The 14,705-nt window shown below is 42.1% G+C and overlaps 3 protein-coding genes across 6 annotated transcripts in view; 1 reads left to right on the top strand and 2 right to left on the bottom strand.

Annotated features, from left to right (window-relative positions):
- Positions 1-14,705, top strand: part of LOC306838534 (lipopolysaccharide-induced tumor necrosis factor-alpha factor homolog) — a 52,943-nt gene that overhangs the window by 25,811 nt on the left and 12,427 nt on the right. For all 3 annotated transcript variants that reach the window (XM_079366744.1, XM_079366743.1, XM_079366742.1), the window contains exon 2: positions 9,219-9,373. The gene's annotated coding sequence lies outside the window, so the exon portion shown is untranslated. The remainder of the gene's footprint in view (positions 1-9,218; positions 9,374-14,705) is intronic.
- LOC306838383 (somatostatin receptor type 5-like) lies at positions 1,084-6,478 on the bottom strand. 2 transcript variants are annotated; one of them, XM_079366531.1, is made up of 5 exons: positions 6,225-6,478; positions 4,312-4,819; positions 4,090-4,230; positions 3,614-4,015; positions 1,084-3,227 (listed from the first exon to the last, which is right to left on the bottom strand). In XM_079366531.1, exons 2-5 carry the CDS (start codon positions 4,771-4,773, stop codon positions 3,144-3,146), a joined length of 1,089 nt encoding a protein of 362 aa, XP_079222657.1. In that variant the 5' UTR covers positions 4,774-4,819; positions 6,225-6,478; the 3' UTR covers positions 1,084-3,143. The 2 variants fall into 2 exon arrangements, with proteins under 2 accessions (XP_079222657.1, XP_079222656.1); XM_079366530.1 differs by having other exon boundaries at positions 4,090-4,819.
- LOC306838752 (myeloid-associated differentiation marker homolog) lies at positions 12,338-14,265 on the bottom strand. The gene has a single exon (XM_079367099.1). It carries the CDS (start codon positions 13,617-13,619, stop codon positions 12,768-12,770), a length of 852 nt encoding a protein of 283 aa, XP_079223225.1. The 5' UTR covers positions 13,620-14,265; the 3' UTR covers positions 12,338-12,767.

Genomic DNA, 14,705 nt, shown 5'->3' with positions numbered 1-14,705 from the left:
AATGTAATTTCAGAGTCTTGAAGTGAGGTTATTCATTTTGACAGAGACCCTCTTGAACTTGTGTGTTTCTGCACTCAGTGACCTTGAAAAAGGGGCGAGAAAAGCTGCAAAAAGCACGGTCACTAAAAGGCTTGAGATGAAATAGTTGGTGTTTTTTAGAACTTGATAGTATGAAATTCTCAGTTTGTATTGGAAATTTGTCTGGTAAATATACTGACATTTAAAAAGGAAAAAAATATGCACACGACTATATCTCCAATTATTCAAATATTGTCTGCTGCTTTGGGGTCAAAGTCGTATGGCGAGCTTCCTGTCGAGTCCCGCCACTTTAAGTCGTCAGCAGGAAGCAGCAAGCAGGAACCGTGCCTAGTTTGAACCTTTATCTTTGCAACGCTTCTTCATCTAAGGTTCAGAGGGACTTAGATGTTTTTTTGTACGACATTAGTGAAACATAGCAAAAGTAGTGTGCATGATTTTTACTTTACGTTTATTGTCTATGCACCTACACGAGGGGAGATAGTTGGATGTGCCAAGACTGACATCGAAATGACTCAAAAGGCTGAATGGAAGCTTGTTTGCATTGATTAATTAAGTCATGTACATGATGGGATACCTGGTGGGATAATGTGAGATAAACTGTGCACTCTTTATTTATAACAGAAAATATTTTAAAGCCAATTCTCTAAAAGAATCCGTGATTCAAACCAACGTGTCTTATAACCTTTAATGATGGAGAGTTGGGACGAAGGCAGAAAACACACACACACACACACACACACAGACTGATTGTCAGCAAACACACGTGCTATGAGGGTTCAGTATATGGAGTACGACCTTCCTAAACATCTCTTCCATCGAGCTGTCAAGGTGTCTCTTAATGATGCATTTTAAAAATACGAATGAACGAGCTTCTAAATAATTAATCTGGTAAAATCGGCCTCCCTTCATTTGACATCAGCTTTTAAGAGTTTTATGTTTGAATCTTTTATTGCAAAGCCGCCACAGATCCCTTCATGAAACCTGGAAATAAAGCTTCAGTTTGACACATCGTTCTTCCATTAGATTAAACTCCAGTGACTTTCAATGTCAGACTGTTATTTCACGGGTAAGCTGCTCAAATAACAGCTTTGTTAATCCGCAGGCTGACTTTATACTTCTCAATGCAGACAAACATTAAAAACAGACATGATTGTTTATTAATAATCACAATGTCTTCCTTTACAGAGCGACTACGTTAACACTGGTTTCATGTTTGAGGAAACCAAGAGTCTATTCCAGGTCTCCTGGTCGAGGTTTCCTCGGGTCCATCTCACAGCTCAGACTCACCATGAACGTGTTTACATGATCATGACATTTTTCACCACAGAGATTTAAACAGTGTTGTCCAGCAACTTCCAAATAACAGCATCAAAACTGAAAGATCAGAGTTCATCGGATTCCTCAGACGACCGCTTGTTTCTGAGGGTCAGAGGATAATCCGCTCCGAAGTCTGACCACGGCGTGCGTCCACTCCAGCAGGAGGCGTTTCAGAACAAAGAGGACACATTAAGACATCCACAGGAGGAAGGTACACGACCGCACAGGCCTTCTTTAAACTGACTCAACATGGACCATGAGGTCAGTTCTATCTATCACAATGAAAACGAAATACTGTATATTCTGAAGGAGGGAAAAGAACAACAGCAGAGAGGAATAACAGCACAGATGAATACAGATCAAATACAGAGTAGAGTCAAGTCATCTGGACGATGAAGCCTCACAGGGTTAATTCATCAAAATGCACTTTTCTAACAGCAACTTATTCCATCACCAAAAGTTATTTTCATGGCTTAACTGCAGACAATATATATTTCAAACTAACTGTGTCACATTCATGAGAAAAACATAAAGGGGTGGATCCAATCGCAGAACCCAAAAAAACCAGAAAAGGTCAAAAACAAGGCGACTTCTTTTAAAGGTCAACCAAAATCCCCAAACACAACCCTCAGGGAGCCCGAAAGTGAAAATCAGACGGAACAGGACCACGGGTGGGTAGACGACTGACAATGAACTGACGCAGAAGGGAAGGAGGAGAAAGTGCTGACTTTTAGTAGACTGAACATTTCAGCATGGTTACTAACTTCCAGGTTTTGTGCCGTTTGGTTTGGACGCATCCTTTCAGGAAATGAGTCGTATTTTAACTCCCACAACACTCCCTATTCACTTTTTCGGGAACACGCCATTTTGTGGAGCTGTCTGAATTCTGAATGAGCATCCTATATAGTCCATTCAACGTATCCCATAATGCATTGTGAAAAGTAGTGTACGATTTAATGGATAGAATCTAATCAATATGTACCATCATGCATTGCAGTTCTAAAGATAGTGGCGTTTGACTCGCCTGCTAGCGACACAGAAACAATAAAGTTTGTATTATGAGCGTTATGATCTGTTTGAAAAAATCTGTTTGAGTAAAAGATCGTCAACATTAGTTTGTCCTCCTGATCATAGACCCGAGAGGGAGTCTGTGAGCATGAACAATCAAGTTTTGGTCCAAAAATATGTTTCATTACATAGATTTTTTTACATCTTTATTGTCTGTAAATGTTCTGTGAAAGCATTCGTCATAATTTAAGGATTCATCGCCATTATTTACCGCTATTATTAATCTTTGGCCGTTGCCAAGCTGCACGTTTTAGTTGACGACAATGATGTCACTGTTAGTGGCCGGCGAGTGAGCGAATAGTGTCCCTGATAGTTTTTCATTCCCTACTCTGAGTGATTTCGGTCACAACATCAGAGGTCGGAAAAAAGACGAGAGGGACGAAATAAATCAGGAAACACTAAAAGACAACACACAAGGGAAACAAGCAGCTCAAAGGATGAACACAAACTCAAACAGGAAGTGATTACGAAACACTGGAATCAACAAAATATATAAGAAATCATGACAGTAAGAGCTTGTAAATAATCAACACTTTCTTTCGAGTTGTCTTCAGATACAGCAGAGCCTCACCTCTCAAAGAAATACAGTTCAATGGATGCTTCATGTTTTTTTTTATCTCCTACTTTAAGTCCCAAAAGGAAGAGGATCAGTGTTATAGACGGATACATTTCCAATCAATAAATGGATCGTGATTGGTTGTGCTGTGTCAGAATGAGTATCATAGCAATGTCTGGCTGTTGACGTCTGTTTTTGAAGTTAAAGGCTCCCTGTCGAGGTCTCCAATGACTTCAAGCTGGACCTGCTGCTGAAACGAGACACAGAGATTAGAGGTGAAATAAAGGCAGAGGAGTTGTTGGTTGGCGTTAATAAGTATAACCAAACGCTTGTGTCATACTAGCAGAGCAGATCTGTTTGTGAAAAGCTCAGTGCACACGTGTGGTAAAGGTTGTGTGTGTGAGTTAGCTATTTCGGCGACCTTCATTTTACACATTTTATATCTTGCCTCGGTAGTTTCTTACAGTTCTGGGCAGGAAAATCTTCGATATCTTCTGTTAGAATCAGATCACATAAAAACGACCCGCTTCCAGAAATAAACCCTTAATAAATCGAAGCTCAAACTTTGAGGTGGATGAAAATGTCTTCTGTCAGACTGAGAGTCAACACTACATGATTAGTCTTTCAAAGTACCTGAACGCTCCGCTGTTTTCCGTTCTGTGCGTGACTTTCTGGCGTGTAAATGGAATTGTGGTTTTCCTGCGGCGCCTTCTGTCTGCCTGCCGTAGTGCAGACACTGTTGGGTTTGTGGACACACAGAACCTTCTGGAAGCTCTGCTTGAAGTTTTCGGATAGGAAGCCGTAGAGGACGGGATTGGCGCAGGAGTTGACGTAGGTGAGGATGACCATGATGAAGTAGAAGGCGGTTGAGGTTTTGCTCTCGGGGATGATGTAGACCAGGTTGACCGTGTTGGTAGTGTAGAAGGGAAACCAACAAAGGACGAACACGACCACGATGATCACCACCATGCGTGTCACCTTACGCTCGGATTTACGGCGCTTAGTCAGGCCTGCTCGCACACCTGCGGACCTGACCTGAAAAAAGAGGCTTCATAAGATTAGAAAGAACAACACCAACGTGTCAGGTGTAATTTGATCTGCCTCGTTACCTTGATGAGAATGAGCAGGTAGCAGAAGCAGATGATGACCAGGGGACCATAGAAGCCCAGGATGGATGTGTAGAGGATGAAGACGACGGACCACAGCTCCTGCGGTTCAGGCCAGGTGACGTTACAGAAGTTCATCCCATCCTGTACATTTGCGTAAATTGTGAGCGGCAGAACCACCAAGAAGGACACAACCCAAACCATGGCGTTTAAAATCTTCGCCACCTGAGGTTTCCGCCATTTAGAACTGCGGATGGGATGAACTACAGCCATGTAACGATCGATGCTCATCACTATCAGGCAAAAGGTGGAAGCAAACTGGCTCATGGCATCGGCAGTCATGCACACCTTGCAGAATAATTCCCCATATGGCCAGTAATAGAACAGGCTGTTAGTGCCCAAGAAAGGAATCCCCAGGATGTAGAGTTCATCGGCCAAGGCTAAATTAAGGATGTACATGTTGGTCACTGTCTTCATTTTGGCGTAGCGGATCACCACGTAGATGGCCAAAGTGTTTCCCAGGAGACCCACGATAAAGACAACGGTGTAGACGACAGCGGTGAGCACATCGATGGGCATCGGCGTGACCATCTCTGACTTGTTGCTAAAGGTTGGGTAGCTGCTGGACGGCTGGGATGGAGAGACGCTGTCATTCTCAGAAATCGTCATCCAATTAAAGCCATCCATGACGACGATGGGAGAGCCGGAGTCCTTTCAGATTACAAAGAACTAGCTGGGAACAGAAAAGACGGAGAACGTTTTGAGTTTTTCTGTGAAATGCTTGTAAAAAGAAAAACTTCACCTTCTCTACCTGACGACACTGTAACAGCCACACCTGGGCTCTTTCTGGGCAAAGTGCCCATATTTACCCAGAAAGAGGAGAAACTTTCCACTTCATCGTCTGGGCAAGTGGCCAACATGCTTTTTCTCCTAATGGGAAGGTGCATTTGTTAAGCAGGTTTTAAGGACTGTCGCCTCTTTGCTAGATTCAGCCAGAAACACAAATTAGCAGCCAAGTGGCAGACAGCCCACAGCCCTGATGATCTAGAGTGCCACGGTTTTAGATTTCAACAATTTAAATGGTATGAAGTCGTCCAAATGCTATGAGCAAAGGAAATGATTAAAATCCCTCAAGTGTGCAAAGTGTGAGCTCGAACATCACTGCAAGTCTATTTTATATATGTTATCTATTTTATATTGTTAAACAAATGAGAGAAAAATGATGGTCAGTTAAGGTCAAAGATAAAGAGAAGTAAAAAGGACTCACTGTGGATCATCTCTCTGACTTCTCCTGTGTTCATGAAGTCAGAAGTCAGTTTGGGACGGTTTAATGTCTCATATGACATCTGCTAAATGATTCATCTTTGATGTCGTTCACTTATTAATTTTTTTTTTTAAATTTACTTCAGGATGTATTTCCAATACTTTACAACTAAAAGAGCGTGACAATGATACATATTAATGGTGGGGGGGAAAAAATCGATCATTCATTGTTTTAATTAAAATTAAGTCCAAAAGTGCCAAAGATTAAATCAATGCATCATACTTGCCTGCACCAAAACTAAACTAAAGCCGGTTTCATGTTTTGTTGAGATCTTAATGTTGTCAGATATCCTCAGCAGAAGCATGAATGTTTAGTCCACCCTCACCTGCTGGCTTGCGGGTTGACCTAAAATAACAAATAGTCTAATAACCATCATCTGTCAGACGTTTGGACCCGAGGCTGTGAAAACGTGTTGCACAAATAAATGGTGTGACGTGAGATTCAGTGAACCAAGCTGCAGAAAAAACACAGGAATGACGGTGAGCCCGCAGCATCGTGTTGAGAAAACAAACACATGCAGCCCCTGTCCCCTTCAGCCTCAGACGTGCAGGATAGCCTATATTTATTTCAAAGTGCTATATCACACAGATAGAGAGCAACACGACTGACCCATTACATTTACCAAATACAAGCGGGAAACCAACGTTTGTCCTTTAATTGGAAAAAAAAATGACAAAAAAGAATCACAAAATAAAACCCCTAAAATATTCGGCGACAGATGACATATTTCACAAAACAAGAGTTTAAATCTATCCACTAAATAAACCCTGTATTTTTGTTAATAAAGTGACTCAGAAGATGGGATTCAACCAACCTGTGCGCTCCTGTGCGCTCTGTCCTCTCCAAAGTCCGCTGGCGTTTTGCGCGTCTTTCGCAATATACATGCGCTTTTGAAAACGTGCGCTCCAAATCAGCGCTCTCGTTTAAAGTTATCATCTTGAGGCATTTTTTACCCAGCTTGTCAGCACACACAGACTCCCACAGTCAGAGGCGCCAAAAACTCATCATGATGTGTGATTTTGGACGCCGTCACTGATGAGGACAGCAGACGCGCGTTCCTGCAGCTGAAGAAAAAGCAGTCACAGGGTCATTATGTTGTACCTCGATGCACTGCGAGTATTTAAGTGCACAATTTCACCAAGCCCCTCCCACAAACACCTCACAGCAGCAGGCTGGTGATGAAAAATCAGTCACATTTTTGGGTGGCAGTATCTTTACATTTCCCTGTTGCATGTTAGCCTCCTACTTAATTGCATATAAATACTTGCACATCTATGTTAAAAGGCTTCTTGCTAGAATAAAGAATTATTCACGAATATGATGAGGAAAATAACCTCTTGCACAATGTCCAACTTGTAATGAGCTGACAATGTTTTGGTACAGAAACAATGCTGATAAATGTATGTTTGCAGCTTGCAGTGTCCAGGAGTTAAATTTGACTCTTTGCACATGGCACACAGACCACAAAGAATTTAGAGAAGAGGATTTTTATGTTGCCATTCTTGAGTAGAAGATGATCAGTGGTGAACTAAGTCAGGGCCCCTGTGGGGCCACCCAAGCCCAAAGAATCTGGACTTGTCCCTGCCGCAGTGCCGTTAGCTTCCTGGGGGCCGGGCATCTCAGACTGAGGGAGACGTTTTAGGACGACTGGAGAAGTTGTGGTGGTGGAGGGAATTGGGTGCTGAAAGGAGCTGTTTGATGGCGATCGTCTCAGAGAGCTGGCTTCTTTTAAAACCATTAATTTCATGCTGCTGTCATGGAGCTCAGTGCAGACAATCCTCTCACACATACATGTTCCTGTTCTGTCTGGTTTGGACTGGCCTGGGAGCAGGTACACGAGTGCAGATGTTGTCGTGTGTGTACTGTACATATTTACAGTGTTGCGTTTTCCACCAGTGCACAGCATCAAAGGGGGTTAAAAAAGGACATGTGGGAAGATAATGACGTCTCTACATGGGTCCTGTTGAACCGGTCCTAACAAGAGCAGAGCAGAAGTTTTATGAGAACTCTAAGTTTAAAGGTAAACAATCTGAAGACTACGTGTATATAATGTCCTAGAGGAACAGAGGTGTGGTGGCAGATGCCAGGATGTGATACGGCTAATTTACAACATGTGATCTGCAGTGTGGGTCAGTGCCAGCTCTCATTCTCAAGGTTACGGCAACTGTGTCAATAAAAACACCTCTGAACATCATACACACATGTGGAATCAAACGCATTTGCTGAAAAGATGCACAACTTGGCTACAAATTGAGTTTGGAGAAGATTCACAGTCATAAAAATCCCTGCAATACATTTTAGTTGTAAGTCTGCCCTCATTGATATAAATGAGTTGGACACAAAATGAAACACACGTCATCTTCTACGCTTGGCTGTTCTGTCCACAGGGGAACAGAGTGGACTTTGTGTTGGGTTGTCTGCAGGTGCCTGTGTGTATTAGTCTGTCTGCAGCTGATCTCACATATCACTGGACTAATTAGCCAAATATTTTTTGTGTGCAAATGTCTGTTCTGGGAACTCTCCTGAAAGCAATAAATAGAAGTGCACTGATTCAATACGGTTTGTTAATGCTCAGCAAAAGTTAGGAAGACGTGTAAATCTGTGCTCGACTCACTCCAACAACTCACTGCAGAACAGAACCGAGTCATTTATCATCTGTGCTAGTCAGATTTTTTTAAGGCTTCCCTCTGCGGACAATTAAATTAATCCAGCTGTGACATTGTGCAATAACTTTCACTCATTTCTGCATCAGTCCTGCCCTGATACAGTTCACTGAACAATGTTCAATTTCAGCTGTATTTGTATTTCATCTTCATTACCTCACAGATCCCAGGTCTCACGGTTTCATGTGTTGAATTGCTAAACATTGGGGTTGGGATTGCTCGTTCAAGTCCTGATGTGCACCAACATATTGACGTTGGTCTGGTAGTTGGAGAGGCGCCACATACCAGAATTTGTGCTTTTCTTACATCTGTAAAAGATTAACTGTTCAGCTTGAATATTCTCTGGGGGTTTAGTGAAGTGATTCTGATTCTCAACTCAAAAACAAAAACAAAGATTCTGACATAAACAAAACTGGGTTGACTTTGACCTGACTGAGAGTGGACACACGCCAAATAATTCAAGGCACACTGCAGGCTGAGATCACCAATGCAGGCACAAGAGAGTTTTGTTTTTGCAGAAGGCTTGCATGTGCGGTTTTTGAATAAGTTCACATTTTGACCGTTCAGTTTTCCTTCACAGAATAAAACTCGTCCCCAAACCACACTCATGTTCATACGTCTGCACATGTTGCACTTACGCATCCTGCCGACGTCTTTAGAGGAGACAGTCTGACTGTCTCTGTCTAAAAGAGACGCATATATCATAGCTTGTGTTTCTCGTCTTCGACAATGAGACACTGATTGACGTGAAGTCAGACATGTGATCTATTGATTTTTAATTTGGGTAAGGTAAAATGAGGGGGAGGAATAATGATCATCTATGTAATGCTGAAAACGTGTGTAATAGTTAAATAGATGTTTGACTGTGATCAAACTTTAAACGAGGACCTCTCCAGCACATGCAGAGGACGTCATGATAAGATGGGAAACTGATTCTTTACTTAGGGTTTAAACCAGGAATGAAATGTTCCTTAATTCTTGTGGGATTGACATTTTTTCCTTTTTTTTAAAATTTCAGGTCTTTCATTTTTCTCTCGGCACGTTGTGAAAACATATTCACAGTTGTTGCAGTTTTTCTTTCCGCTGATCTAAAAAAGAGATGAGTGATTTTCCTTTCTTCTATATCTCTATCCTCCCTTCTTCAGATGACTCACTCTCTCTTTGACCAGTTTGTGTTCAACTTCCTGCCCTTCAATCACACGTCCTCTCAGTGGGACCGAGATCAGATCACGTCCAGGACGGTCGTCAACATCGTCTGACTGATGACACCAAGATGAAAGCGATCGATCCGACTCTGAAGGTAATGGGAGCTCCACGGGTGTGCGTGTGTGTGCATGTGTGATGTATTGGTGGCTCATCTGAACAAAAGCCGACTCTCTCTCTAATCATCCGGAGGAGACTGAAAAGACTGTTATGAGACGCTTGACTGGAGGAGCATGAGATGATGTCTAAAGAGGCGATGCTGCCACTGACGATAACCTCTGAAAATCTGATGAAGGCTGATGATAAATCTCGGTTTAGGGTGCGAGTGTTTCGATGAATGTTTGGCTTCAGATTAAATGAAGTTTCTCAGCTTCTTTCTTTGGTAGTTGCTGCACATAAGGAGCTCTCTGTGTCAAATGTTAACATCCTGCACAAAGATTGTTTCTGGTTTAAACTGCAGACTGAAGATTGTTCTGCAGTTCTTCTGCTCTAATTTCATTTATTTTTTAACAGAATCGATTTTAGGAATTATTAAAGCGTAAAGTGTTTAGAAACCTCAAATGCTCTCCTGGACACTGTGTTCAACTTTATTCAGACAAAAGACCGAGAGGCATCATCAATGCTGAGTTTAAAGATTTTTTATTCTTGGTGCTTATAAATTGAAGTACTCATTATTTCTGCTAACAAAGCGCTCCTATTTCATCACGTAAAGAGAGAGACTTGACAGTCATAACTATAATGTGTCCGGGCTTCTTGGACGGAGGGAGAGAAGGGAAGGCTTTTCCCTAAAAAGACATTATTTAGGATTTCAGCAACATTTGGCTTTTTTGGAAGTCAGCCACTTTCAGAGCTGCAAAAAGTAGAAGGAGCTAAAAAAAAATACTTGCAGCAGATGTCAGCTGTTGGCAAGAGAGAGTAAAAAAAAATCATCACAAGAAGCATCAGAAGACCCTTCACAATAAGAATCATGTTTCACAAACACGGCCCTGCATGTCCAAAAACATTTTAAATCAAGTCGATTGATGTTCGGAGACATTTGAGCTCCTATAAATTGTTTTTTAATGGAGCTGTGCTGTTGACCTGCCAATGCAGAGCTGTGTGTGCATTTTCATAAATAAGACCTCTTGAAGGCTCTTTAATAGTTTTGCGGTGGTCAATGTGAAAGTACAAAGACTGACTTGAGGGCGGAGCTTCATTATATTATGTAACAATGACGACAGACGCACTATTCAAACCAGCACGAGCTCATCTTTGTCACTGACCCTCCTGAATTGTGGCCATTAATTAGCAGTGATTCCTTTTCACAGGATACCCCTCTGATTTCTGAATGAAAGGCCACCAATCAGGAGGGGGCATTAATAAGAGGTAATGAGCATGGGGAGACAGAGTGACTCACACGCTGTTAGGCTCACTGTATGGTTTTCTGTTGGCTCACCTCAGTGCATCTCAGCAGGTGAGCTGATGAGGACGGTGACCATGCATGTCATTACACTGTGTGTGTCACTGTTTGAGACTGCAGACAGGATTGCCTACCTACACCGATAATGATACAGGCAGTGTATTCGTTGTATGCACACATCTTTGGTCTCTTTTACAAGCTGCAAGTCTCTAAACTCTGAAATAGATGTCATAAGCCCAGGATTTTAAACCTAGATGAGATACTTCTAAAAAAAATCCAACAATATCAATATCTGCTTTGATAACGTAGCAACAAAAATAAAAGTGAAGAGCACCCAATTATTGGTAATTTTTTTGTTTTCAGTTCTGAAAAAACAGCCGGCAAACTCCTGCACAGAAATCGATGTAGTGTTTTTGGTCAAAGTTTTGGCTTTTATTTTTAATGCAGAACAAGTCAGGGACTATAGCCGATGCACACGGGATGTGCAAACTAACGACTAGACCATCGGGGGCCCTTCTCTTAATTTTTGGGGGGTCTTTTTGCTGTTATTGGATTGGATAGCTGAGGAGGGACAGGAAGTGTTGGGAGGACAGAGGACGGGATGACGAGGATCATGAATGTGGACAGATGTCTGCGCTTACTTCTCTTCAGCTTTTAATGACAGAAAAATCATGTTTTATAGGAACCAGTTTCCTCTCTGTCTGTCAGATAATACAATATAAGGTTAAATAAGTGTAATGGGTTTGATTGATATCTCTCTTTGTATAGACGCGACTTCTTGTTTAGTTTAGAATTCCTCCTGAAATCAATGAAGTTAAAGTCTAATCTCGTGTTAAATGAATGTTTTCCCTCTACAAGCTGACTCTGCTGACTTCTATCTTCCTTTGTCTCTCACACTGTGAACGGGCGTGTCTTTCTGACAGACTGACACGAGAAAAAAAAAGGCCACATTTTCTGCGCTTGACTTGCTCCATTTGACCCGAGTTCACTCACACAGATTGGTGTGCGTGGAAGCACAATAGCTGCAGGATTAGGAGTGAGAGAGACTTGATTGGTTGAGAAGGAAAAGAAGGAGCTGATGTCATACGGTCAGGATTTACACCACCAGCACTGAGGAAGACGAGTAAAAAAAACGAGGAGGATAACAAATCCAGCTTCATGAAGTCTACTTCTTTTCATGGAGGTCGCTAATGAAACACGTTTCTCTTGAAAAGAGGTTGATTTCATTCCCACTACTTTGTTTCACACTAAGGTAGCTAGTGGTTAGTCTGCCTCAGATGGTGATGACATGATGGCAAATAATCAAGTCATGAGGATCAGGTGAAAATCAGCAAAAAACACCAACACCAGCAGGCCAACAGCTTGAAGACGAGGGAAATAGCCCGGATCTGAAGATCAACTTTCACTCATGAATTAGTGTTTGATGTTGCTCATTTACCTTGTATAAGATATGATATACAAGCTAAATGATGTGATGTGTGCTATATTGACCTGTCAGGCAGTAAAAGTGCAGGACTCTTTCTTGCCCAATAGTGCAGAAACTTCCTGACATGCTGATATGGGTGTGATATCAATCTTCCCAGCTAACCAGGTAGGACATTTTTCTCCTGTTTCTCTAAGATGCTGCAGCACCCACAAATAAAGACATGACGAGTACAAATGTGAAAATAAACACGTCTTTTAACAAGATACACTATTTAACCGTCACCCCGAGTAATTGAGCTCAGTTTAATCCCCTGCATTGTTTGATCACTATTTTAGTATCAGGATCCAAAGTTCTTCAAGGCTATTTTAAATTTTTATGATAGTGATTTTATGACAGTTGTAATCATTAACTAACTCTTCTTCTATGTTCACAACAAACTGAGCAGGAACGTTTTCATTAATCTTCTTATATCTATAAAAAAGTGTAAGCAGAATAAACAGTTTGACATGCATCCTGTCCACAACAACAACAACAACAACAATAAACTCGAGGAAAACTCATAACCTTTTTGTTAAAAAGAATAAAACGCCCAAACTTCAGATCCACTCAGTCCACATAAAGTCACGCCCAGGACTCAGTTCTTGTTAACTCCATGGAGCAGGAGTATCACTGGTGGCTGACGCAGAACACGAGGCGTATGGCGTAGACACAGTCCAGGGTGTAAACAATAAAATTGATGATGGTCATGAAGGTGACCATCACCAGTTTGTCCCAGGGGCAGAGGCGTCCACAGTTACTGGGTCTCTTTGTTTTGAAACTGTACAGTGGCCAGAGGACCATCACTGTCGTGTACATCACTGCTGCTAAAATATTATAGACAATAACAACTTTGTCAAAGGAGACCGGGAAGTAAGTGGTGACCTGCCCAATGGTGAGCAGGATAATGATGATGTTAAAGATGAAGCACAGGGAGAAGACGGCGATGCACCACTGCAATGCAGAGTTGTTCGAGTACTGTGTCGTCTCCAGCGACGTGAAGATGATACAGGCAAGGAACGTCTCCAACATCTTCATGATGCCCGGCACAGTGGAGAGGAAACCGATGTGCTCCCCGCTTGGACGGAGGCGAGTTAAGACCACTTCTCCTGCATACACGGCAAAACACACCCAGGACACCACGGACGCTCCGATCTGACGATGGCAGCTCTTGCAGGTGAAGAACGTGGGGTAGATGATGGAGGAGGCGAAGCACATGAGGCTCGCCAGCATGGCAAAAGCGGTGGTGAAATCCATCCAGGCGAATGGGAGTTTTGAAGACATGGTGGTGAACTCCAGGATGAGGATGACGAGGGTGAAGAAGAAGCAGAAACACCAGGTGAACATGCACCACGCCCAGTAAGGAGAATTGAAATATCCCGCAGAGCCAACCAGGCTAAGGGACATACAAGTGAGGAGGGTCGCCATTATTCTCATGATGCCCACAGGCTGAGTGAGCGCTCGCAAATCCACATGGACCATGGCTGCAAAAGATGAGTCCGCTTCACCTTAGGAAAAAAAAAAACGGGCCTTTGTTTCGTCTCCAAAGTCACTTTACTCTGAGTGCATGTTTCAACAAATGAACGAGCCTGTCGAAGAGATCCATGGAGCGTCGCAGTAGGTGTGTTCCTTTAAAATGAAACTCAAAGTGTGCTGCAGTTCAAACAGAGCATCCTCAGCTTATCTGACCACTTTATGGCCCGTGAGTCTCTCCTCTGATTGGCTGCTGACTCACTGTTATCATGTTCATTTTAAGACAAACACACTGGACTCTGTTCCTCCAGCCAAGCCTCCTTCATGAGCTAATCTCTGACACAGTGATGACATCCCTCCCTCCCACATCACAGAGACAAATTGCCCTTTTCCTGTCTTTGGACACTTGTTTTACTGCTTAGAGTTGAGGAACAGACTTTTTGAAAGAGTGGTTTTTAAAGCTGTTTTATTTATTCCATTGAGGAAAAGACTGTTGTTTTTGTCTCTAAAATATGAGCATTGAGCTTTGAGAAAAATATCTGGAGCGCTTTATTGGTGTTTGTATGTTTTCTGACTTGCTCCATTTGCATATTTGCCACGTGTTTTCCAGTGCTGCAGCTTCTGCTGTTTGCACATTATTTTTCATCAGCAGGGCGTTTTGCATGTGTGTCTGAAATTGCAGCAAATTTTTCCTGATTTTTCCTAAAAATAGTTTTGGGCTGCTGAAGGTTGATGTTCTTGTTAGACACTGTAAAACAGCCAATATTACAACACTGACATGCTTTAATGGATTTACTAAAGTCATGTCCCCTTCACATCAGTGTCAACACTTTTCCCCCCAGAAATGCATGAACTATAAAATACACTTTTTATCCATTTGACCAAAAGACAAAAACATTAAAAACAAAAATTCTAAAATGTTTTGGTGTTCCCTTCAAGCACACCCTTATATTTCTGTACTTTTTATATGAAACTGACAGTGTGCGGAAGTCTTTCTACTCATGTTGAAGTTTCGGCCTCTACTGACGCACCTTCCACCTTGAAAAACTACAGAAAGAAGCTTGTTCATCTTCAATCAGCCCACTGTTTTATTGA

Source organism: Symphodus melops (genome assembly GCF_947650265.1).
Source record: "Symphodus melops genome assembly, chromosome: 17".
Lineage (NCBI taxonomy): Eukaryota > Metazoa > Chordata > Actinopteri > Labriformes > Labridae > Symphodus > Symphodus melops.
This window is presented reverse-complemented; position numbering and strand designations above follow the sequence as displayed.